The sequence below is a fragment of the Acinonyx jubatus genome, chromosome B2, assembly GCF_027475565.1.
Source record: "Acinonyx jubatus isolate Ajub_Pintada_27869175 chromosome B2, VMU_Ajub_asm_v1.0, whole genome shotgun sequence".
Taxonomy (NCBI): domain Eukaryota; kingdom Metazoa; phylum Chordata; class Mammalia; order Carnivora; family Felidae; genus Acinonyx; species Acinonyx jubatus.
The window spans coordinates 102,027,943-102,054,223 of record NC_069385.1 but is presented as its reverse complement, the minus strand read 5'-3'; the positions used below and the strand labels follow the sequence as shown (position 1 = coordinate 102,054,223).

The 26,281-nt window shown below is 42.3% G+C and overlaps 1 protein-coding gene across 1 annotated transcript in view; it reads left to right on the top strand.

Moving 5' to 3' along the window:
• The first annotated feature begins 2,454 nt into the window (after positions 1-2,454).
• The window catches only part of TFAP2D (transcription factor AP-2 delta), a 58,042-nt gene continuing 34,215 nt past the window's right edge, over positions 2,455-26,281 (top strand). Inside the window, exons 1-4 of the mRNA XM_027057587.2 lie at positions 2,455-3,321; positions 6,956-7,016; positions 17,029-17,194; positions 17,353-17,471. Coding sequence (XP_026913388.2) covers positions 2,773-3,321; positions 6,956-7,016; positions 17,029-17,194; positions 17,353-17,471 — 895 coding nt within the window. The 5' untranslated portion in view covers positions 2,455-2,772. The remainder of the gene's footprint in view (positions 3,322-6,955; positions 7,017-17,028; positions 17,195-17,352; positions 17,472-26,281) is intronic.

Below are 26,281 nucleotides of genomic sequence, written 5' to 3'. Positions count from 1 at the left end.
CAAGTTGACCATTCTTTCTTTTCATCTTCATTGGGCTCACATTCTCCTGACTTCATTAGACCAAAATATAGAATTTCAAGAAGTTGGGGGTGGGGGAGGGGACGTTTGCACACCTTGAAAAAGGGAGCAAGTGTTGGCTGCTGACCCTTGTGCAGGGCTGAAGCATCACGGATCTCCATTTCAGACAGTGCATTTCAATTCTTGTCATGTGCCTTTGTCCATTTATATAAAGCAAAGAGCGCTGAGTGACAGCCCCAGTTAGCCTGCATGAGCAGATCCTAATAAACCCTCCCAAACCCCGACCTAAAAAAAAAAAAAAAAGCCACATGCCTGTTTGCCTGCGGCTTATTATTAAGACACCTTCTCAGCTTAAACACTTAAAAGCTAACCAAATGAAATGGCAATTAAGACTAAATTACCCCTTCTATCTCTGAGATGAGTCTATGGGGCCAGCCAGTTCTTATGAGATAGACACGGTTGGAGAGGGGACCTTGCAAAGCCTCAGTATTGTGGGCATGTGGCCACCACTAGCCCCTCCAAGTGCTAGAACACCTGGTGCAGGAAACTGAATTTTGAATGAAGTAAAGCTCAAATACTGTTTGAAAGTCAAGAAATCCACCAGAGAGACAGAGATAGGTGTGCACTGCCTCCTGTCCTCTCTGTAAAATATAACTTCGAAACATTTGAGGGTTATTTTGGGGTAATAGTGTTCAAATACCTGGTGTCACTGCTAAATGGTCTGCTACCCTCAACCCCCAACCAGCCCTGTCTCTGAAAGGGAAGAAGGAAAACACAAAAGAGGGGGGAAATGGGTTGGGTTGGGGAGTGAAAGACAACATTTTACCTAAATGTAGAATCTTGTCACACGTCTTTATTCTCTCTTATTTTTCTTAAATATATTGCCAGTTACACCATTTCTTTATGATGAAAACTTGGGGCTGTCCACCGTGCCTATTTATTTTAAAAGCTGCTGAAAGTGTAAGCTACCGCAGGGTGTTGCCTTTCAAAAAAGGAAAAAGAACCCAAATTCGATGTAAATATGGAAAGAGCAGTATTGTTTCCACTTGGGCAAAGGCAGTCACCCCAATCTGGGTGAAATTGATTTGGGTGCTTGTTGGAAAAAGCAGCTTTCAGCATCTAGAAAGTGGAACCAATAGGAATGAACACTTACTCATGTAAAAGGAAGCTTTAATTAATATATATTTCTATCCCTAATATACACATATCGAGGCTAGATCTTTATCTTCCCAATAAAATGTGTGCAAATGCTCTCTGTAGAGATGAGTCCCCACCTCGGTCGGTATAGAAAAGCATGATAAAGGTTGGAAAAAATGGATAAAAATGTTGAAAGAACCTCCAGTTCCTTATTAGGCGAAGATACAATATTTATTCCTTGTCTCCTGGGATAAATCTCTTCTGCCTATTGTCCTCCCAGTTCTCAGTGCTGATGCTTAATTTTCAAAACTTCTATATTACCAAGGGACCTACGACATCAGCCAAAGAAATACTCAGCAAGTACAAAATCTGTTCCAGGGAGCTGCTTTTGTGCAGAGGGAAAATTTTGTTCCTACAGGTTTTTAAGTTGGTACGAGGCAAGGAGCTATCTGATCCGGGCAAAGCCATTACAATTTAGATCTCTATCTATAGAACATTTTTTTTTCCTTAAAAAAAAATTGGAAAATACAAGAAGTTTGGATTTTTTTCCCGATTCTTTTTTTGGAGGGGGAAATTGCATCGTAAGCTTTCGGAGAAACCCAACATGTCAACTACCTTTCCGGGACTAGTCCACGATGCCGAGGTATTATTACTTTTTTTTTTTTTTTTTTTTTTTTTGAGCGCGCGTGTGTGTGGCAGCGGCTGCGGCGGTGGCGGCGGCGGTGGCAGCTTTCCCTGTCTCTAATCTATATTGGACCGTTACATTTAATTATAATCTGGCTTTCGGGAGAAGTTAAGGAAGGAAAGGGGAGAAAGTTCGTTATGACATCTGTCGCCAGGAAGGGCAACTCTCTGCCACGTTAAGAAACATTTGCCATAATGAGGGGGAAAACATAATCCTAATAATAAAGAAGGGGGGGTGAGGAGAAAGAGATAGAGATGGAAAAAGGATAGTCAGAAAGGCAAAGTAAAGAGACTGATGGTGGGGGGGGGGGCGGTAGGTGGACAAGGGGGTGGGGAACAACGCACCCCTTTTGGAATGGGCTTATTCTAGGAAAGTGTAGCAGAAAGAGGGGGGTAGGATTCCTTGCCCCAAATGGTTAAGGAAATGAGCAAGTTGAACGATTTGCACAGACTGGATTTTGTAAATATATGGATAATGATTTTGAGCAGCTCTGGCGGAACATCGCAGCATGGACAGCCGCGGAATGTCGGTGTTGGGATCTGGCTGCGGCGGCCAGGCGCCGGCCCGCGCTCCGTGCGTGTGGACTCCGGTTCTGCTCCCCGTGGCCCCGGAGTCAGTCGCAAACCTGGCTCCCGACGCCCAGCTCCCTGTGCAAGTTAGGCAGGGGTTCTGTGTGTGTGCGCGTGTGTCTGTGTGTGTGTGTGCGCGCGTGTGTGTGTGGTGTCACCCGCACCTATATAGGGTGGGGGATTTTTTTCCGCCCTCTCGACTGTGAGGACGAGGCCGCCCACCCCCAGTTCTCCTGCTCGCAAAGGCTCTTTGGCAAAGGCGCTGAGCCGGGGTTGCGGCTCGGCCCCAGCCCTGCGTGCTCGCTCTCCTTGGAGAGCCAGAGAAAGCTCCTGGCTCCGGGGGAGCGGCGCCTCGGTTGCAAAATGACAAACCTCAAGTTTTTCTGCTCTCCCTTTTCCCCCTCTTCCTTCCAGATACGTCACGACGGATCAAACAGCTACCGTTTGATGCAGCTTGGCTGTCTGGAGTCCGTAGCCAATTCCACTGTCGCCTATTCCTCCTCCTCTCCTTTAACTTACTCCACCACCGGCACAGAGTTTGCGTCCCCCTACTTCTCCACTAACCACCAGTATACCCCGCTCCACCACCAGTCCTTCCATTACGAATTTCAGCACAGCCACCCGGCCGTCACCCCCGACGCCTACTCTCTGAACTCGCTCCATCACTCTCAACAGTACTACCAGCAGATCCACCACGGGGAGCCCACCGACTTTATTAACCTGCACAATGCGCGGGCGCTCAAGTCGTCCTGCCTGGACGAGCAGAGGCGGGAGCTGGGCTGCCTCGATGCCTACCGCCGCCACGACCTGTCCCTCATGAGCCATGGCTCTCAGTATGGAATGCATCCAGATCAAAGACTCCTGCCAGGGCCCAGCCTGGGGCTGGCCGCCGCGGGAGCAGACGACTTGCAGGTAAATAAGCATGCAGCGAATTTGTCTGCGCCCTCCCCTCCTCGCCCTCCCCCTCCCGCTCCGTTAAAGCTCTGACTGTAAGCTGTCTCGCCTCGCCCGGCCTCTCTTCGCCTCTCTCCTCTCCTCTCCTCTCTCCTCTCCTCTCCTCTCCTCTCTCCTCTCCTCTCCTCTCTCCTCTCCTCTCCTCTCCTCTCCTCTCCTCTCCTCTCCTCTCCACTCTCTGTCTCTCTGTCTCTCTCTCTCTGACACACACAGACACACACACACACACACACACACAGACTCACACCCCACTTATGGAAAGTTATCAAAACAATTAGAGGAGGCGTGTGCCATTCTGTCACTCTCATTGGATCAAGGCATTTCACCTGGACGCCCGGGAGTCTGGCTAGCTGCGGGCCCCCACTTTCGGTCGGTCTGCACCGAAGTCGGTTGTGAAGCCTCATTTCTGTCCCTGAGGGGATGGGATGAAGGAGATCGCGGTGGCTGGTTGAGCCATCGGGACTCAGAGTAAGACCCGATAAGTTGATGACCAATCGCACCCTCAGTCTCTGCGCTTTGCTGGGTCTACTCGCCTGTGTCAGGTGTTTATCCCAGACTGAGCTTATGGGGAACTTATTAAGAATTGGGGAACTGGTTTGTTCTGGCGACTTTGTTGAGCTCTAGCAAAAGTTTCCCCGAATATACTAGATTGCTGTGGAAAGTAAAGAATCGCAAATGCAACTCTCAAAATTTTACCCCAAGGAAAAAAATCTGCACAACGCCGTTTACCAGGTTGTGGACTTGAGCCTAATTCTCTCTAAGGAGCCCTCCCCCCAACCCCCAACCACCACCCAGTTGGGTAATTCACAAACTTTATTTTTCTTACCAGGTTATTAACTTTTACATAAGATGCAACTCCTTAAAAAGAAGGAAATGAAGAAATAAAGGAAAAGAGAGAAGGGAAGGGGGGGAGGAAAGGAGAAACAGGAGGGAAGAAAGAAAGAGGAAAAAAGAGAGAGGAAAGAAGGACCGAAGGGAGGAAGGGAGGGAGGGAGGGAGGGAGAAATACAGATACTGTGGAGGCCATCAATCAGATATATCTGTCTCCTATTTTCTTCCTCAATGTATTTTTGCACATTCTTTGCCAACAATAGAATTTATAATTTTGCAGACATATGCCCCCAGCCATATTTCAAGCAAATAAACCCACAAATATCTAAAAAAGAACTTAGAAGACATGAATTTGTATCTTCTTTTGGCTGAAAGAGGAGCCGTAGATGAGTCCCTACTTTTTCAGTCCGCACAAAGGGGGCCAGCTTCTCCACAGCCTCCACAACGAAAGGGAAGATACGGGAAGAGCACAAGTTGGAGACGTAAGAGATCCCTTGTTGCGCACAGAAAATCTTTTCCCTTCATTTACCTCCGACCAAGGGATTATTTTGAAATTAAAGTGAAAGCCCTTACAGTCCCAACAAAGAACCATAGGTGCAAGATCGGCACACAAGAAAAGAGATTTGGCTCCATAAACCTTGACTTTCTCCACTTGTATATACAAAATAATTTTATACACTCAGAAAATTTTTACATTTTTCACAAGGATCCCCTTATGTCTCGAGGGGAAAAAATCTGCCATTCAATGCTTAGCTCAACTAAAACCTATTTACTCCTTTTAATAGCCGCGTCTGCTGCTGATTTTTTTGTATCTGTACAAATTTTTTTTCTGTGCTAGGCACAAAGCCGGGCATTTTTCAAAAGAGGGGATTAGAACATTTGCAAGCACCAGACAAAGAGCGAATCCCGTGCAAAAGAACACCGTAGTTTATCCAATTTTCGACTTAGTGCCATTCAACTGGTCATTTATGCAATGTCATCCGACCAAACAACATGTTTTACTTATGAGGGGGAAAAGTTTGTTAAGTGTAGAGACCAAGATTCGTTTCTTCTAAGGAAATAAACATCTTAACAGTGTGCCAGAGAATGGGAGAGAAAGCGGTTCACTCCCTTGGAGAGCTTCAAGGCCCTTTACCTTCTACATTTCAGATATTTCGAGACCTTTTTTAAAGTCTATATCTTTTTTATATTCTTGGTTTCCTCTTTTCAGTTTATTGCTCATACTGAGGGATATACTCCAAGATACTAAAAGAATTTGAGGAGTATGATATATGACATATTTATGTATCTATGTCTATAGACACATCTATATATGTATATATCATTGTTATGTATGTAGATACATGCCATATATATATATATATATATATATATATATATATATATAAAGCAAGTTGTAAATCTGGCAAGTTATTTTCTTCCACTCCTCCTGGACGTAGTTGGCAGAATGAAAAAGAAAGAGAAAAAAAGTAATAGCTACTTTTAAAAAGAGAAATAGGGAGGGGATGTGTGGGAGAAACCCGTCTCTCTCCTTTTATTTCTTCCTTTTTAAAACATTCATCAGCATATGCCTCATTTCAAATGCAACAAATGTAAATATACTTTTCCCTGCACAGAATTTTAAGTGAAAGTCCAATGGTTTGGAGGGCGGTCTAAGTCTGCCTAACAGATGCAAACAGTCTTGTGGCTTCAGTTCCATCTTTGAGTCCCCTAAAAAGATTTGCTATGGCCAACAAAGGAAACTGTCACACCTTTTCCCATCACTGCTTTAATTTATGCTCAGTCTCCAAGTTTTTTTTTTTCATATTGATTTGATAATCACTTTAAGGCAGAACATTTAAAATAAGAAAGAGCTCGTGAGTAGGTTGAAAAGGGGGGTCTTACAGGCCTGCCTCAATATGGTGAAAATGGGGAAGCGAAAGGGAGCCAGGGCTGTAAAGGTTGTTTTGTAAAGTGGGTTTTTATTATGCACCGACTCTCTCCGCATTTACTTAACTCTTCACGGGCTGTTGGGTAGGTTAACACCCTTCAAGGCCTCTTTCATGTCCAATACCTCGTTTGTTTGTAAAGGAAAATGAGCCTTTAACACATTTCAACTCAGGAGAAAAAAGACAGAGAGAAATTTTTTATTTTTCTTAATAAAAAATCAGCAAACCCTTTCCTTCTTCCCAGCTCAAATGATCCCTCAATCCATTAGGAGCCTGAAGACCTACAGTGAGTGAACTTGAAGGTGTTTCCTCTCTAAGGCATATTTTGGGTAGGATACTCCTACTCTGTGGTAAAGCAGAACCAACATCAGATATCTTGAAGCCTGCACTTGAAATGGCTCCTCTGAGCTCCCAAGAAACCCACAGTGCCAGACTTGACACTTTCAGTGTAATTTGCTCCACGCAGAAAGTGCCGTGGAAACTGTCTGTATATATGCTATGTGCCTTGATGGGGACTCAAAGGGCTTCTCATTCCCTTATGCCAAGATGAAAGGCACTCAGGTGCTTTGAAGTGCAATATTGTATGGTGCTGCAAAATGCATACCTTAAGATTTATACAACTTTTAGATTGTGGTTTTTCTGGCACTTTTTTCCCCCTTGAAATCACGTGTGCTGCCAAACTTGCTCCAGCTCAATGGTTGCTTTTAAATGTCTACTACAGGGTTATTGGGATATGGGGGTTCAAGGAATGGGGCAGATTGAAAGACTTAACTCATGTGTTCACACCTATTAGTATCTATTTGAGTGCTTTTATTTCTTTTTCTTTTATTAAGGGCTCCGTGGAAGCCCAGTGTGGGCTTGTTCTCAATGGTCAAGGTGGAGTGATAAGAAGAGGTAAGTGACATGTTAAAATGAAACATTCTTCTCTCATCTGATACTTTGTTTTGAAGATCTGGTGGTGCTTGTAACCATCAGACACTTGTCTGATGATTAAGAAAACAATTACTCTTGGTCAATTACTTTTGTCCAACACAGGCATAGTCCCTTTCTCCATTGAGGCTTGGATCTAGCCTCTTCCCAAAAGACCTACAAAAGAAGAGATTTGCTGTTTCTCATGGAACAATGACAGAATCAAAGTCAGAAGGGGGAAAAAAGAAAAAAAGAAAAGAAAGGGAAAAAATCCTTGTCACACCTCCTTTCCCCATCACCACATCCTCAAGCAGAATTTCTGGTCTCTTTTTGCCCCAAATGTGCCAGCCACCGCCTGGGTGATTGAGGTGATGGTGTTAGCTTGAGGCTTTGAAGGATACTGTGAAAGGCTAGATTCGTTGAGGCTTCAGGGAAGGCTAATGAAACACCAATATTGTAGCTGCCCTTATTTTTCTAAGTGTCCAGAACATTTCTTTCTTTAAGGGAGGTGGGAGGAGGAGGTGGTGTTAACTGTACCGGATAAAGCTTTCTTGTTCCCATCTGTTGAGGAAAACATCTGAATCCAGAGTTACCCATGGAATCGGAAGGTTGGGGGGGGGGGGGAAGGCCAGAGTTGAGAGCTGTTGATTTTGGCTCAGACACTGAAGGGGGCTGCATCTCAGATGTTCCATTCTGACAAAAGGTTTTGAACTATGGCATTTTAAGGGCCTCAAGGCAGTGCAGATTTTGCTGGCCTCCCCACTTAACTGTACCCAGAGCCTCTGAAGCTCATTTTCCCAGCAAGCTGAGTAACCCGAGGAGCACACAAGGCAAGGGGACCAGCTGTTATCCCAACTTCATACGAATTAATAAGATGTGGCCTATTCACCAGGACTAATTCCAGCTCCAGGGTCACAGTTGTCTTTAGTAACTGAACTGCTAAAGACTGAGTCACTTCTGATGGCACCAAATAAATGTCCTTCAGTTCCTGTCCATCTCTTTCAAAGCTTGTTGAAAGATTCCAGTGCTTTTCCAAAGAAAGCAATGGATTCTTTCATGTTTAAACGGCAGGCTTTAGAACCCAATGTCCAATGTGAAATTCCATTTAAATTGAGGAAGAAAGATTGCTTTTTTTTTTTGGAACTTGACGATTGTCATAGTGGGTACTTGGAACTTCCATTAAATGCGAAATAGACATTCAACTCTGTTGTTTCACCCCATAGAGGTTTTTCAAAAAATTACTAGTGTTGCTCGATGAGGAGTTCTTAAAATGAGCAATATTATGCTTATCAGCCAGGCTAATATTCAGCCATATTGAAGTGACATAAAATAGGCCCAGACTAGAGAAAATTGAAATGAAATACACATACTGTTGAAGGGAGGGATTAAAAATGCACGATGAAAGAGGGGTCAGGTGAGGTGTGCTGATCTGGGTCTGTTGGGGCGGTCACACTAAAGGTGAGGCTGAACACTGAGGGCGCATGGAGATGTCGGTGGTGCTGAAGGACAGCGCCACTAATTAGCGCCCAGAGCCGGCTCCTCCCAGAGTCCGGCTGGCGCTACTGCGGTCGACGCGTTCAGGTCCGCACTTGTTCCAAGATCACCTTCTCAAATGCCTGGAAATTGCATCAGATCTTACAATAGCTGCCAGAGGGCGGGAATTATTTGAGATCGAGGGCGGGAGCTGGAAGGGAGGTGGCTGTGTAATTAGTTGAATTTTTGGAGAGAGATTTAAGGGACACCTCCGCAGCATGCCCCAAAGAAAGGTCAACGCTCTTGGGTAACTATAAAATGAGAACTGCGGTCCGGTCCTATTACAGGCACATAAATGGTCTTCCTTAGGTGATGTTTTATTGTTGTTGTAGAATTTGGTGTCACTCCGTATCACCTGAAAATCAGGTGGAGCCTGCTGTTTTAAATCAAATATTGATCTTTTAGGAGAATAGCATGGCTTCAAAGAGGAAGGGGAGGTAACTTGGGGTTTCTGTCTGTATTGTGTGACTAAACCCTAGTCCTCCCTCCCTCAACCCCTGCGAAGGAATTCAGAATTTAGCTGCTGAGTTTATTCCATTTCCACATGTTTAAGAGAAAAGCCAGTTAAATTGGTTGAGCCCAGGAGACCAAGTGTGTGTCTGTGTGCGTGTGTTACTCTGAAACAATCAATGTTGATGACAATTTACAAATGGATAACAAGGAAGTTTTGCCTAAAGGTTGTGTACATCGTGCTGGATCCCACACAGCCCTAAATCTCAGGACTCCCCATTTTTGAAGAAAAGTTAAGGAAGCCCCTTCTCTCTGTTGTCATGGTAGTGCATTGGATTCTTAATATAAACAACTCAAGTCACCTTTGTTCATCAAAAATCAGGAGGACACTAAGTCAAGCACTCTGCCATATTCTGTAATGGTTTTGTTTAGATAGGAATGCCTGTTTCTCTTTTAATCCATACTTTCGAGGTGACTCTCCACAGGAAACATGATTTCTTGAAAAGCACAACTTTTTGCCATTTTTCCTCCCCTGCTAAGTTCTCTGATAAACTTACATTTCTGACAATTTCCAGAATTTACTGTGGGAGGAACAAAACAGATTTCATTTCCAAAGACTCCTAAAGTGCTCTTCTAGAAGAAAGATCCCTAAGTGCCCCACATGAGTTCACCAGGGAGAGATTGTCCTGGTTTGCTCTGTGTGTGTGTGTGTGTGTGTGTGTGTGTGTGTGTGTGTGTGTGTGTTGGAGGACGGAAGAGCACTCAGTTGTTTAAATTTGGCCACTTCTATTAGCAAAGAACAAAATACCATTTCTCTGACTCACTTCAGTAAGTGGTAGTTACATTGTTTTTGCCTATAATGAAGGCCGGATAGCCAAAGAAAGCCCGGAAGAGGGGCACCAACGAGGTAATTACCACCTAGATAAAATATTTGCCACCGCCTCGGAGGTGCCGCTCCCGCACGCTCACTCTCGCTTAATGGTGTGCGCGATTTTGCCCGCAGCTCCGCTACTCCAACCATCAGAACCAATAATCTTTACTTTACCCTGTACTTGAGTATCGATAGCTTCTCTCGCCTCCGGCTTGGGCTTTGATATGTTAATATTTCTGAGTAGCAAATTCTGCAGAGATCATATTAATGTTGTACGTACAGAGTGGGGCTTTGCCTTCGTTGAATATTCAGATACTGGGTTTCAAAAGGCATCTTGAAGAAATGAGGCTTCTATTTACAGGAGTCGTCTGTGTTTTTAATCATTAAAAAGAAAGGAAAGCCCACTCTTCTTTTCCCCAAGAATCTTCTGAGGCTCCCTCATGGCCCCCTCCCCTTTGTCAGGTGCTGGTCCCTTTCATTTCTTGTTCTGAGAATTTAATAGTAGGAGAACAATGTTGATGATGACGACGACTATGATGATGATGCTAATAATGAGTGGATACAGATTGGAATCGAGAGGTTAGGGGTTCAATTGGGTAGGGGGCTATGGCCTTGAGAAGAGGATGGAGGGGAGATGAGAAGACCCAGCTTTCCCATATTTGGGTGGAAAGTGACATTTTGGCCCTGGTCTTTTTTGAGAAATCAGGATGGCAAACTCAAAAAAAAAAAAAAAAAGGAAGAAAGAAAAAAATGAAAAAAAGTGAAGAGGGGGAAGCGCCCTTGTTTCGCTTTGTGATCACTCTGCCTTGCAGCCCCAGGCTAATTTCAGACGCTTAAATACCGCCATAGCCTCTGGGCCACGCGGAGAGGGAGAGCGGACCAGGCCACGGGCAGGCAGGAGCGCTTTCTGGATTGCCCGTGGCTACACAAAATACAAACTACTTTGAATCAAAACATTTTTGGGGAATTAATATGATCTGAACTCTGCACGTTTTAAGAGAGCTGGAGTTTGTCAGATCGCTTAGAGGTGACTGGCACGCCAAGGAGGAGGCAGTTACGCTGTGGTACAAACATTGTCAGATCTGATTTAATTTTTTAAAAATGCTTCTGTGAAATGGAGTTTAGCATCAATCACCCAGCCTGCCAATAATGGGGTAGATGAACCTGCCTGCTGTCCCCTTCTACAGACCCCTGCCCCCCCGACCACCTGGCTGCCCACAGTCTGCCTGGGCCAAGGGGATGAGCTGCTTCTGCTCCTTCAGTTTTGTGAGAGCCCTGAGCTTTGGAACTCGACTTTGGAAGAGCCAAAGGCTCTTTCAGCAGCTCCCAGAACGCGTTAAGATTGGAGTGGGGTGGAAAGCCTTGTTTCTCTTTTGTCAGAACCCCCAGAATCTCTCTTTATGAGAATCGCCCAAACTCATCTCTACAGCTCATCCATTTTGAAAATAGAGCCAGAAACACACCTGGAGCCTTGCCTGCCTCTTTAGTCCCCAAATACAGACGCTGGAGAGTCGAAATCCAGTCTCCTTTATATGAAGTCTAAAACTCATATAGTAAATGGTCTATAGGCATGGTTTCTTGGAAATCTTTTTTTGCTGGCAAGGGGAGATCTTTTTCCATAGCCTACTGTCTTCTCTCTAATTTCTTTATTGCTTTGAAAATCACCAAAAGCCAGAGCACTCCCTGCATTGGGAAATGGGGATTAATTCTCTCTCTCTCTCTCTCTCTCTCTCTCTCTCTCTCTCTCTCTCTCTCACACACACACACACACACACACAGCCACATTAAATCAGTAGGTCTCCCCGCTCAGACATCCCTTTCTTTTGTTCTGCCTCGAATCTGCACGGGAAGAAGTGCTTTCAAACCTGGTAATCCATTTATACCTGTAAGGGTATATCCTTCCCTGAAATAGGGCAGTTAGCAGCTGATGCCTCATCTGAGGCCTATTTGATTGCAATTAAACCACTATCCCTTTGCCGTTTGATTACAATTAATATCTGCTGTGGGAGGAGAGGAGCGAGGAGGGTATTACACCAGGGATTTGGGATTGAGAAGGGCGAGGGGCTAGAGAGGAAGCAGCCGAGAATGATCCTACCCCATCCAGCTTCCACGCGCACCTCGCAGAAATGCACTCGCAGAACAAACAGGGACAGGAAACTCCTATAATCGCTTACACATTTTTAATGTGTCAGAAAAAACGAGCGATCACTGGAGATGAAGAAGGGGAGAAAAAAAATCCCTGCCGTTTGTATTTCTTTCATTTGAATTGTAAACATCTGTTTGGCTGTAAGGCGAACAGAACATTTATTTTGCTCTCAAGATTTGGTCTAATTATGTCAACACCGAAGCGGCAGGGAGTGGGGCGGCGCTGCGGCTTCGGCTTCGGAGAGGCTGAGCGCAGGGGCCCCGCGCCCAGAAGCCAGCCAGGAAGTATTGATCGCACCTGGAGAGCGCACAGGGCCTCTAGCCATCAGCAGCTCTGTTCTTAGAGAGGAAGGCACCCAGAGGGGGCGCGTCGCTTAGAGGCAGCTTTGGGGGCGCCAGGAGAGCCACAGTTCCTTGGAGACTGCCGAGACTGTTTCCTCTGCCCTAATTGCCTTGGATGAGAAGGGAAAAAGCGCATTCAGACCTCAGCCTTTCTCTCCGATAGCCCGGCAAAAGGTGGGTGGGGGTCTTGTTGCGCTGCACAGGTAGCGCCCTGAGACGCGGTAGTTGTTTGACACAGTGGTGGAGTTGGGTGGGCTTTACTTAGGTTGCGGAGCACATGTGCATCCATTTCCTGTTGCACCTCCTGACGAGCTGGGGAAATAAGTTGAGCAGGCGTGAACATCCCCATTTTTCAGATGGACAGATCAAGGCCCAGAGTTGTTACTCATCTAAGGTTGCATGGGTCGCTAGTTGGCCAACCTCTTACTTGCAGCCCTGTACTTTTTCCACTCCCCCCACGCGGTGCTTGCACACACAGGGCCAGAGGTCTCCAGGCATACCAGGAATGGCGCAGCCCAACCCCGTTTTTCTTCTTGCCTCATGGGATCTAACAAGGTCTGGCAGCCGAAGAATCTGTGTCTGTGTGTCTCATGCCTGGTTTTGTCCCCAGCACAGTAATTCTTTGGCTGACTTCCCTGTAGCTGTGGCAAAGTTATCCCTTTTATGATAGTCATGTTCTAGACAAGTGACCTTAAATAGATAGTCCCTGATTTCTTATGCTGTTTCTATAGCTACAGATCTGAGTTTGAGCATCACTGGAAATAGGAAGCCCCATCTCCAAATTTCAATTTTAAAAATAGTGCCCTCCATGGAAGTATTGCTTCTGTGCACTATGAATGGAAAAGAGATGTACTCTAGAGAAGTTCTGCATGAATACCTTGGTTGTGGCACCAGAGACACCTCTAACTGGAGTGCTGGATCTAGAATGAAAGTTACATCATTTCAATAAGAGCTGACATGCAACACAGGCACCATGAGGAACTTCAACTGGTAATACTGGGGATGAATACTGTAAATGGCTTGGTATGGTTGACTCTCATGTCTTTCCTCTGAAATCTCATCATTGCTATCTGTAGTCTGGATCTCCAGAATGAAACCCCACCTCCTTGGTTCTTCATTCTAAATGCAAACATCTGTTATGTTGACCTATCACCCTTTTCTTCCTCCCCCCTCCCCAAATAAACCACTGGGAAGAAAGATAGCAGGTTCCCCATGCTGCTGTAAACTCTACAAGTTGCCAAATCTTTAGCCAGGACGAGAGAGTTCCCCAAGGCTGCAGCAATGCCAACTATCAAAGCAACAGAAATTCCCTTTAAAGATGCTGTGACATAAAAAATAAAAGACTCTAGAGTTGATGGCTAATCCTGAATACAAAATAAATCCTCCAGGCAGTTTGTGTGTGCATAAAGAATACTCTTAATATGCCGGCTGTGTAACTTACCTAATAAATGCTTATTTGAGCATAAGCCAGAAGCCCAACCTGGGCTGGATGCAGGAGAGAAAGACCCAGAGCCCAGGAAGATAGCACTTGGCCACATAGCAGATCTAGTGACTTCTCTGGGAGCAGCTGGCTTTCAGTGCATGGGGTTCATTTTGCTAAAAGGGGGTGATTTTCCAAGTGGAGAAAGCCTGATTTAACTTTTTTTTAAAAAAAACAATCTTTTAGAGTCTTCTGCATCTCCCTAAAATAGGTTTCTAACCCACTGTAGACTAGTAAAGATAGGAAAGGTCTAAAATTTTGTCCTTCTTTTCCCTTGACCGGCTGGGAAAGTAACATGCACAAACACTCTTCTCTCATAATTGACTTGAGACCTATTGGGTGAGATTCCTTGTGTCCTCAGTTGTGTATTGGCTATTTTACAAGAGGAGGGGGTTTATGTAAGAATGTAAATTTACTTATGATTCCATGACCATGGGTGGAGGCCTATTTTTGGGAGAGAGCTCTGTGAATTTTGAATGTAGATATTATGATTTCTTAATATTTTTTGCTCTGGATGACCTCATAATGGCCTAAATTCTTAACTTTTGGGGATCCTGATTCTCACAGTATGATGCTAAAAGCCAGCTTCATTGATATCCTGTTCATCTCAACATTTGAGAAGTCACTTAAGAGTTTGTTTGTAAAATGCATTTTGCATCTAAAGGTATAAAAGGAGAGAGCATCAATGAAAGGATGATGGTAGTTTTGGGACCCCAAATCTGGGGATAATGATGATGATGATGATTAGTTTTAAAAATTCTCTATGACAGGGGCAGCTGGCTGGCTCAGTCAGCAGAGCAATCAACTCTTTATCTCAGGGTTATGAGTTTGAGCCCTGCATTGGGTGTAGAGACTACTTAAAAATGAAATATTTAAAAAATAAATAAAATAAAATTCTCTATGACAATGCAAAGTGGGGAAGCACAGGTGAGTTTGTGTTTCGAGCTCCTGAGACAAACATTTGCATGATTTCCAATATGTTGACCACAAGGTTAACGCCAGGAAAAGGACTTTGTGTGTATATATGTATGTATGCATTTTGAGAGAGAGAGAGAGCATGCTATGGGGGGGGGGGGGCAGAGAGAGAGAGAGAGAGAGAGGGAGAGAAAGAATCCCAAGCAGGTTCCGAGCTGTCAGAGTGGAGCCCGACATGGGGCTCAATGTCACAACCATGAGATCCTGACTTGAGCAGAAATCAAGAGTTGGATGCTTAATTGACTGAGTCACCCAGGTGCCTCTAGGAAAAGGATTTCAATTTGACAGTTAAGACTGTGACCTCTCAGATTTCAAACTAAGGACCAGCTTCCAGGCACTAGCATTGGAAATTTAGCCAAGCATACAGGACTCATTTCCCAGTCTGGAGAGGTCTGGCTACTTTAATATTCTCAATATCCTGTCTTCTGTTTGAGGGGTCATTAAGAATGATCACCAGCCTCAGAATGCTTAAGGAGAAAGACATGGATCCCAGTACTCTCAGGGGAAGCTTGGATGACAATAAGACAACCTGGAAGAATTCCAGGTAGTACAAGGGTAGAAACGCTTTAACAGTAGGGTAAAGTTAACTTGTTCTCTGCACCCAGGTCCAGGACCCCTTTGCCTTTTTAAACATCCTCCCAGGTTCCTTAGCCACTGTGCTCAGAGAACACACCCAAATCTGAATGCCAGAGACTCTAGCAACACAGCATTTCACCTGAGCAGCTTAGTAAAGGAGGTGAGGACCTATGTAGGAGGCAAGTGGTAAGTCCTGGACCAGGTCTTCTCAAACCTTAACATGCACATTAACCACCTGGGGATCTTGTTAAAATACAGATTCTGACTCAGAAGGTCTGGAGTTGGGCCTGAGAGTGTGCATTTCTAACAAGCCCCTAGGAGATGCCAGTGCTGCCAGTTGAGGAATATCCTTCAAGTAGAAAGATTTTGGATAACGCTCCCCTGCCTGTTTGTCTTCTTCCACCTACTTCTTCCTCTTTTCTCTCATAGAACTTGACTTTTGGGGAGATGAGTCTTAAGATCTCCCATAGCTGAAGAAATCAAATGTATGCTCAGGAAAGCAAACCTTGAATTTGAATTTGCCAGTGAACCTTAAAAACTATGTCCTCAGATTGCTCAAAGCACAAGGAGGCAGCCTTGGACCCCAAGGCTATTTAGCACAGTGTTAGTAATATGGATATTAGCTCAGGATTTTTGCAGTAAGGGAGGATTGGGCAGAGGGAAACTCTTCTCAGCGATGACCATCTTGGGTCTTCAAGTCTACTTCAGGTACCTGGGGTTGGGGAATGTACTCTGGTGTCCTGGAGGAGAGCAAAGTTCAAGGATCTTTCTGGAGCTTGGAGACAAAGTCTTCTGCCCCGGGAGGCCCAGCATGGCAAGATTGCTTTGGTGATTTTGCCATTAGCAGTTATCTTTGCTTTGTTCTCTAATAGTAATAATGATAACAACAACCAAAACAATATTATTGGCCACCAACATTTAATGTGACTGTTACTATGTTCTAAGTCTTGCACTGTATTTGACTGTGTGTGCCAATCCTGACAGCTGACATATGGTAGAGAGCTGTGACCTATCATCCCCCGACATGAGTTGAAAGTTTATGACAATAGGAAAATTATTTTTGGTGGTACCTGGGAACTGAGTGACTCAAGTACCTATAGTTGGCAGGTGGATGAGGGAAAAGAGAAGGAAGTTTTCAAATAATTTAGAAAAGAGCTTTCAAACTTTTGTCTATATAACAAGTCACAGACAAAATATATCCATCCATTGTATGTATGTGCACATCTATGCACACACATACACAGAGCCATGGAAAAACAATACATACCCTCTGTGGGGTTCACTGATGGATTTGGGGTTTTTTTTATTAATTGAAGTGTTTCTTGGTGTGTATGATGTCAACATTAGCACTGGTGGGCCAGTCAACACTGTATAGAATGCTGGTTTTTGTTAAAATAAAAAAATAGTGCCCCCACAAACATGTACTGTATGATATTTGAAAAATGAAGCCTTGTTATTTGAAAGGACATCTTCAGAGCAGCTTTCTGAGATGACCCTGGTGGTGTATGTATGGGAGCAATTGTTGCTATGTATTCCCAAATCCCAAGTAGTGGCTTGATATTAACTGTCTTTCAATGATCTCCTCTCACTGTCACTAATATGTGATATACTTCCCCCCCCCCAAGGTGGCACCTGTGTGGTCAACCCCACAGACTTGTTTTGCTCTGTCCCTGGCCGTTTGTCCCTTCTCAGTTCAACTTCCAAATACAAGGTGACCATTGCTGAGGTGAAGAGGCGCCTCTCACCACCCGAATGCCTCAATGCTTCACTGTTGGGAGGCATTTTGAGAAGGTAAGACATTGTTTTCTGGCTGTACTGATACCATATTCCTCAACCCTCAGTCCGTAGACCTCCTATCTCATGTTGAATTCCCCATCTGGTCAAATCGCCTTATCATTTCCCTCAGAATGTGAACTTTCAAAACTTAGTTTTTATTTGTTTCTGGACAGAGCAAAATCCAAGAATGGGGGTCGCTGCCTGAGAGAGAAACTGGATAGGCTTGGCCTGAATTTACCAGCAGGAAGACGGAAAGCAGCCAATGTTACCCTCCTTACTTCCTTAGTTGAAGGTATGATTTTTCAGCTCTGCAAAGTAATGATGGGAAGTTAGCAATCCTCTGGAACTCAGGTTTGTTAGATTATGCTGTTTCATTTTTTGTCTATAGTATTAAGCAAGACAGTTAACAGTTGCAGGTGAATTTCCCAATTAATCATGACATACATGATTAAATTAGACAACATAAGGCTTAGGTAATTCATAAAATGTTTAATTTACTGATCTTGGCAAAAATACAGAAGACAATGCAAGATTTAAGTATTTCACTGGTACTTCCTAAGTAACAGCAACAAAAAAACTGGCTGTGCTATCGTCATTTTTATTATTGTTTATTTTAGAGCTCAGATAAATCTGGCTTACCTCATTATAATTCAGTGCAACATGATCTACAGGATAAATAGTAATCCTTTATAGAGGGTTCACAGGAGTTGAGACATGATACCAAGCCTGAGAGCATATTGTATTAATCCTAGTAGACATCTCTTAAAGTACGGTGAAGTTCTATGGCTTTATGGTGGATAAAATGAGTTACAGAAGGGTTAAGGCTAACCAGTGGTATAGACACAGAAGTAAAAATATATTCCCAGAAGTTATTGTTTTCCAATTTACCTTTTCCTTTTTGTTTCTTCTGTGAGGACAAAATTACATATTCTTATTCAAACTTCTTTTAAGAAGAGGTATTACTAGAGACTTATTTTTAACTTTGTGGGAGAGCTTTTGAATGTCAAATGCTATTGTCTTAAATATGAACAAAGAGGCCTTGTTACCAAGACTCACCTGAACATACCTGTGACACTTTTCTTGCACTTGTTACTTTCTTCTTTATAAGGCACTGTAGGAAGTGAAAAGTAAGGGAAACACAAAAACAAACATTTTGCCTCTTTCCAGATTATCATTTCATACCATTTACCATACAATTTTGTGAAGCAGTATGTTCTAGACATTTGTTTTAGCAAAATTGCTTTGCTAATTTTGCTACTAATAGTTACCTTTGCTTTGTTCCCTAATTGTGATAATGATAACAACAACAATAATATTATTGGTCACCAACATTTAGTAAGTGTTACTGTTACTATGTTCTGTGTTTTGTGATGTGTTTGCTTGTGTGTGCTGTTACTGAGAACTGACATATCATAGAGGAGGTTGACCTGTCATCTACACATATGGGTTGAGGGTACTGGGAAAAGGACAAAGTAGAAAAAAAATGACTAATGGGTTGATTCTAAAGGGAGACAGATTGCTGCTCAATTTAAGTAAGAAGATAATTGTAATTATAGCTATTTAGTAATAGAACAAAACATTTGTTCAGAATATAATGAAGTGGATTCAAGAGTCATATGAGTGTGGGCACCTGGGTGGCTCAGTCAGGCACCCAACTTCGGCTCAGGTCATGATCTCATGGTTCATGAGTTCAAGCCCCATGTTGGGCTCTGTGCTGACAGAGCCTGGAGCCTGCCTCGGATTCTGTGTCTCCCTCTCTCTCTCACCCTCCCAGCTCACACTCTGTCTCTCTCTCTCTCTCAAAAATAAATAAACATTAAAAAAAATTTTTTTAAAGAATCATATGGGTGGTAGGACTTGATTAGTTCTTAAACTCAATTCTGCAGGAGAATGAACTCAGGAGGTTTATTAAAAAATGCCTGGGCCCCTTCCCTAAACCAATTGGAACTCAGTCTCTGGGGATATGATCTAGGTACATATATATTTTTTAAACATCCCCAGTGATTCTGATGTATAATGAGGCTTAAGGGATCATTGGTCTAAATGTTTCTTTAGATTCTTTCCACTTCTTTGAAGGACTGACTATGAATGCTCATGAAATTTATAACTGGTGTGAAAATTAAAGGCCCTATGAAAGACCTTTTCCCATGGTGTCTGTGAATATACTGGCTAATTTGAACTGAAGAGCCATACATAAAAGGGTATATTCACAATTTTTCTTACTGATTTTTATGGTGGCCAACCACTGAAGTATCCTGTGTGGGAATCGTCAATGGTACTAACAGAAGGATTGCAGGTTAAATATGTGAACTCCTAGGATGATCTTTGTGGTTTTGCCATCTACTCTTTCAACATACTGTCCTACCATAGGAGTATCTAACTGTGTTCTATTCATTTGGTTTGTGTTCATGGAGGAGTCACATCAGCCTTGGCTGATGAAACATAAGATTTTATTCTTTCCAGGTACTTTAATTGGCTGCTTTGGAATCCCCCAAATCTTTGTGCTGTAGAGAAATAAATCTTTTATTGTTGAATTCCAGGCACTGTGATGGAACTGAGGAAAAGGTATTTAGAGGCAAAGGGACGTTTTATATCCCTCAACCCCTCACATATTATAACCCACAAACTACATATGCACACTTCCCCTTTCTCTCTCTTTCTTTCACACACACACACACACACACACACACACACACACACACACACATTAGAAGTTTCATTACCATGTGTTCTCTGATTTTTATTCTACTTCCTATTTTTGTGTTCTTTTTAAATGCTGATTATAGACCTACTGAATTTACTTCAGGACTCATGCTGGATCATGAGTCATGACCCACAGTTTAAAAAAATTACAAGTTAGGGGCTCAGTCAGTTGCATGCCCAACTCTTGATTTTTACTCAGGTCATGACCTCAGGGTTGTAGGATTGAGTCCTGCATCAGGCTTCACAGTGAGCATGGAGCCTGTTTAAGATTCTCTCTCCCTCTCCCACTGCCCCTCCCTGGCTCATGCATGCGCTCTCTCTCTCTCTCTCTCTCTCTCTCTCTCTCTCTCTCTCTTTATCTCTCTCTGTCTCTCTTTCTCAAAATAAATAAATAAACATTTAAAAATAAGTAAGGAAATTTTAAAAAGTACAAGTTGTCTTAGGATATGAAGAGGACCTAATAGTTGAAGAACAAGGACATGCCAATCTAAATTAAAATAGGCTTCCTTTTATTCCTGAGCTGACAAGCAGAGCAGCAGTTTCATTGTTGAGGACTCTACTGTATATTTTATTCCCACATTTTAGTTGGGTTGGTGATGACAGTTGATGACTCTTTCCAGCCAACAAGATGCCATTTTCTACATTAGGCTCAGAGTGTTGGGAATCCTATAGATGATGCTATAGGATACAAAATAATAGTGCCTCAATTCTGATTTATCAAGCTCCTGGAAGATTTACATAGTGAATGCTTCTCTTCAGTACATTTGGGACCTTGATTATTTTTGAGCTAACATGGGTCTGATTCAGTTCTTTCAGGTTTGTTTTGATTTTCCAGTTTTAAGTGGTAAATTAAAACTTCACCATATCTACAATTGGTGTTGGTAAGACTTTGAATTGACCATGTCTTTGGGTGATACTTTACTCCTTCCATCAAACATTTTTTGCAAGCACCAGCAACATTTCAGATTAGTCATCAAAAATGGTCCATCAGCTTTCCTATAAATCTCTAGTCTTGTGGGGAGGAATAGTATTTTTCTTACCATTTTTATTGATATCTCCCCTTTATTGTCCAGATTTTCTACAATAACCCACAGTATATTTGAAAAACAATACCTAGTAATTTAGTTTCTCTTAAGTGGCTTATTTTTTCAAGTTTTTATTTTAATTCCAGATAGTTAACATACAGTGCAATATCAGTTTCAGGTATACAACATAGTGATCAACACTTCCATACAATACTTGGCACTTATCATGACAAGTGCACTCTTTAATACCCTTCAGCTATTTTACCCATCCCCCCCAACCCCTCATCTCTAGTAACCATCAGTTTGTTCTCTATAGTTAAGAATCTGTTTCTTGGTTTTTCTCTCTCCTTTTCTCCCTTTGCTCATTTGTTTTGTTTCCTAAATTCCACATAGGAGTGAAATCATATGGTATTTGTTTTTCTCTGACTGACTTACTTCCCTTAGCATTGTACTCTCTAGCTTCTTCCATGTCATTGCAAATGGGAAGATTTTCATTCTTTTTTATGGCTGAATAATATTTCATTATATATATATATATATATACACACACACACACACACACACACACACACACACATACATACCACATATTTTTTATCTACTCATCAATTGAAGGACGCTTGGACTGTTTCCATATCTTGGCTATTGTAAATAAGACTGCTATAAACATAGGGATGCATATATCCCTTTGAATTAGGGTAAATACCTAGTATCATGATTGTTGGATCATAGGGCAGTTCTGTTTTTAGAGTAACCTCCATACTGTTTTCCCCAGTAGCTCTACCAGTTTACATTCCCACTAACACTGCATGAGTGTTCCTTTTTCTCTACATTCCAATACTTGTTGTTTCTTAAATTGTTGATTTTAGCCATTTTGACAGGTGTGAGGTGATATATCATTGTACTTTTGATTTGCATTTTCCTGATGCTAAATGATGAACATTTTTTCATGTATCTGTTAGTCATCTGAATGTCTTTAGAAAAATGTCTATTCAGATCCTCTGCCCATTTTTTAATTGGATTATTTCTTTTTTGGGTGTTGAGTTTTATAAGTTCTTTATGTATTTTGTATACTGACAATTTATTGGATATATCATTTGCAAATATCTTTTCCCATTCTGTAGGTTGCCTTTTAGTATACTTGATTGTTTCTTTTGCTGTGCAAAAGCTTTTTATTTTGAAATATCTTAAATGTCTCTTAAGACTGTTGATTGAGACTCTTATATAGTTATTTCTCAAACATCCTGATGGTTCAATATATTATTGGCATTCAATAACACATCCTTAAGCACAAGTGAGATAATATTTAACTGGCTTTATTCCTCATAGGCCAGATTTAGTAATAAATTTCACGAAGGTCAACTTTCCATCATGTTATAGTACTTGTATCTGCCCCTTTCTGGGGATAGATTTGAATATAGCCTTGCCACTGTTTCTATTTTGATAGAAATTAAACAAAAAAAAAGTAGTGTATGGAAACCCTCGTAGGCATTCCATGTAGAGATGATATAACCTTTCTAAAGGTCCAATCAGTGAAGAGCAAGGTGCCTTATAACGGGGATTGAAATCAGCAAATGAACATTTGTTTTTCAAAAACTACCCCTGTCACTGACATAATGGTAGTTTCATCAGGATATTCCAAGTTTCCATGCTTGTCCTCGGCTTTCAATCATTCTGTTTGTATTTGTTTTATAATAATTTCCCCCTGTATTTCTTTTAAATTGAGTCACTCAATTAATAGTGCCTTCCTAACATTGTTCTCAAATCAACATATTAAAGTCATTATTTTAGGGATTATTTTAGGAATTTAAAGGAGAGGGCTATTTAATACAAATTTGTAATATATTTGTATAATTCACAACATTTCTGTTACACATATCATTGCAACTAGTAACCAATGAGATGAAGAACTTGAGACTGATATCTTTTCACCTCACAAAGCTGTTTGAAAAGTGAACATTTTGGTAGGGCAGATGTTGAGTGGGGATTTTTTTCGTCCATATAACAGATATATCTGGCCTAGAATGAGATATGAATTTTTGAATCCAGAGTCCCCAGAATGTAATAGCAGATCATATCCCACTTTTATCCACATGTCTTCATCTAATAAGTTTTAGATATATAAATAGTGGTTGATAATGATTTCTTGTTCCCCACTTTATCATAAACTTGATATTCTATTCCCTTTAATTGTCTCACCTTGTTATCTATGACATCAGAGAGATGTTACTCTCTGGAAAATATAGTGGATTAGGGTTGTTTAACCCAATACCCTGATCTTCTTGAGGAGATCCTAGGATAATCCCAGACTCTTCTATAGTGGAAATAATTCTATCTCTGGAGATTCAGAGAATTTGGCCAATATTATTGTTCTCATTCTAATACTCTTACTATATATTTATTATTTATGAATCAGCAGCTTCTGTTAGTAGCCTCCTCTGTATTTTATTCCAGAACAATCTTTGCAGAGTTGGTAGTTGCTAAACATGAAGAGTCAATGATCTAGTTGTTCCCGCCCATTGCTCCCTCCTCACTTGAGGTTTTCCAAGATGGCCAAGGTTACAGAGTGTTGCTGGAGGGTAGTTTTGTTCCCTGGGGTAGGGTGCTTTCCTGGGACAGTTCTGCTGAATTTGCAAAAGTTGGTATAACATTCTCAGGCAACACCAGGAGTTCTGGAAGCACAGTTTGAGTCCTTAAACATAAATACCTTGGCTTGTAGTTTGCTGTGACAGGGAGTCAAATTCTGTGTGTGTGTGTGTGTGTGTGTGTGTTTGTGTGTGTGTGTGTGTGTGTGTGTGTGTGTGTGTGTGTGTTTGCATTTAAAAACAGTGGAGCAGAGAAGGATGTGAATATACATCAGGAAAAGAAAGGGGACTATTTACAAATGTTATATATTATCTCCATTGAGTTTTCAAGTTTGAATCCTTTGTCACTGTTGTTTCCTTCTTTAGTTTTAAACACTGTAAACTTCCAGACCTTGCCCTGCACTTCTTACTTCATGTGAACAGTTGTCCCACTTGCAAAATGTATTCTCTCTTGGGCTAGTACCACCTCCCCCGCCCCCCAGTAATGTCGCCTTTGACATTTTGTCAGACTTTGAGCTGGTTACTTAACCTGACTCAGCTTCATTTTCTTTTTCTTTTTTAAATTTTTTTAATGTTTATTATTTTTGAGAGAGAGTGACAGACAGAGAACAAGCAGGGAAGGGGCAGAGAGAGAGGGAGACAGAATCGGAAGCAGGCTCCAGGCTCTGAGCTGTCAGCACAGAGCCCGATGTGGGGCTTGAACTCACAGACTGTGAGATCATGACCTGAGCCGTAGTCGGCCACCCAACCAACTGAGCCACCCAGGTGCCCCTCATTTTCTTTTTTTTTTAAGTGTATCTTTTTTTTTTATTTTTGAGAAAGAGAGAGAGAGAGAGCATAGGAGGGGCGAGAGAGAGAGGGAGAGAGAGAATCCCATGCAGGCTCTGCAGTGTCAGCACAGAGCCCGATATGGGGCTCAAACTCATGAACCGTGAGATCATGACTTGGGCCAAAATCAGGAATTGGGACAGGTGTCCCTTAGCTTCATTTTCTTAATTTATAAATAAAGATAATAGTACTTATAATGGTTGAGAGAATGCTAGCTGTTACAGCAGTTAATACCTAAATTTTCAGTGGCTTCACATGATAGAAGCTATTTCTCACTGTAGTCTGATGTGGGTGTTCCTCACCAGGGGTCTTTTCTCACAGTTTCATTCACGGGCCCAGAGTCCTTCCCTCTGTAGCTATGCCCTTCTGTAGGTCCTAGGAGTCCTATTCATTCAGCTCACCATGAGGAGAGACAGGATGGAAAAGTAAGCAGCTTCTTACCTCCGTGGCCAGGGAGTGACCCACGTTACTACTGTTCACATTCTAAGAACTACAGCCACACTCAATTCCAGAGGTGGGTGTGGGGTATACTGGAAAATGTAGTCTCTAGCTGGGCAGAGTCTTCTCAGCAGCAATGCTATAATATATAAAGAAAGGACAAGGTCCCTCACTCATCTCTGCCGCATCTGTCTTGTATGTCTTTTGTTGGATTAAATAGACTCGCATAGCCTAGGACTGATTTGGCGATGAACTCTTTCCTATAGATGAGGTATAGTGAGTGAGTTTAGATATATCAGGTTTTCTTGATGTGTTTAGTCAATGGCTTTTTATTTTAGGAAGAAGTATTGTTCACTGCTTGAGGCTTATAAGATTCAAACACCAAATCCTTTTGCCAAGTATTAGTGATAATATATGAACAGGGCATGCTTAGTATTAGTTGCTCTTCTCATGGAATTTAGGACAAAACTGATATTCTCATTGCCTTCACACGGTACCCCAGTGGGTTTCTGTGGAAATGTGGAGCTTAAGGCCAGCCTTTGGGGACTCACGGCATGATTATCAGTCTGAAAGGACCTTCATCCCCAAATAACTCCTCTGCTGGCCATTCCACACCTCACATTCCCACTTTAGTCCCTCCTTCAGGATAAAGGTTTCCAGCTTTCTTCTAAAACTGTATGTGATATAAAAAGGATAATAAATTGTCCCTTTGTAATAATAGCTCTAATTGGTGCTCACTTTGGTCAGACAATCACATGGAACAGTGCAATCACTAGGAGACCCTGGTGTTCCCTTTTGCACACAAACTCTATGGCTTTGACAATGTCTTGGGCACCGTTTTTGCATTTCAGAACTGACAGTGGAAATGAGCTAAAAAAGTAAATGCTAGGAGAGCCTATGTTACTCATTTTAAGCTCTGTCTTGGAAAAGTTGTTGTTGTTGTTGTTTTGTCCGACTAATAAGTATCATCTTAACTGTAAATTTCTTATTCTAAATTATGGAAGAGTTTCTGAGAGACTCTGCTTTGATAACTGGTAATTAGATATTGTGTCTGAGAACTAGCACTTACCAGAATTTCAATAGTTGATCTCAGTGACCCAGAGATCGTAGCATACGTTATGGACAAGCAGACCCCATCTTAGGGGATATGCTTTTAAATTATTTGCTTACTAACGCTTCCTAATATTACTTCCCTGATCTGCAGCTTATGATTTCATTCACCTTCAGGGAAAAAAAGTTGTTTTTCATGTAGGGGCAGAGGAAATAAGTTACTATCCATATGCCTTTGTGTCTGCCTATGTGCTTGGAGTGGCCTTAAATTACTGTTTTTACTCATTGCAAAAAGCAAGTGTATCCAAGCCTTTTTGGCTCAGTCCTGCCCTTGTCCACTTTGGGCTCACTTAAAAACTCATGTCTTGGGGCGCCTGGGTGGCTCAGTCGGTTAAGTGTCCGACTTCGGCTCAGGTCATGATCTCACAGTCCATGAGTTTGAGCCCCACGTCGGGCTCTGTGCTGACAGCTCA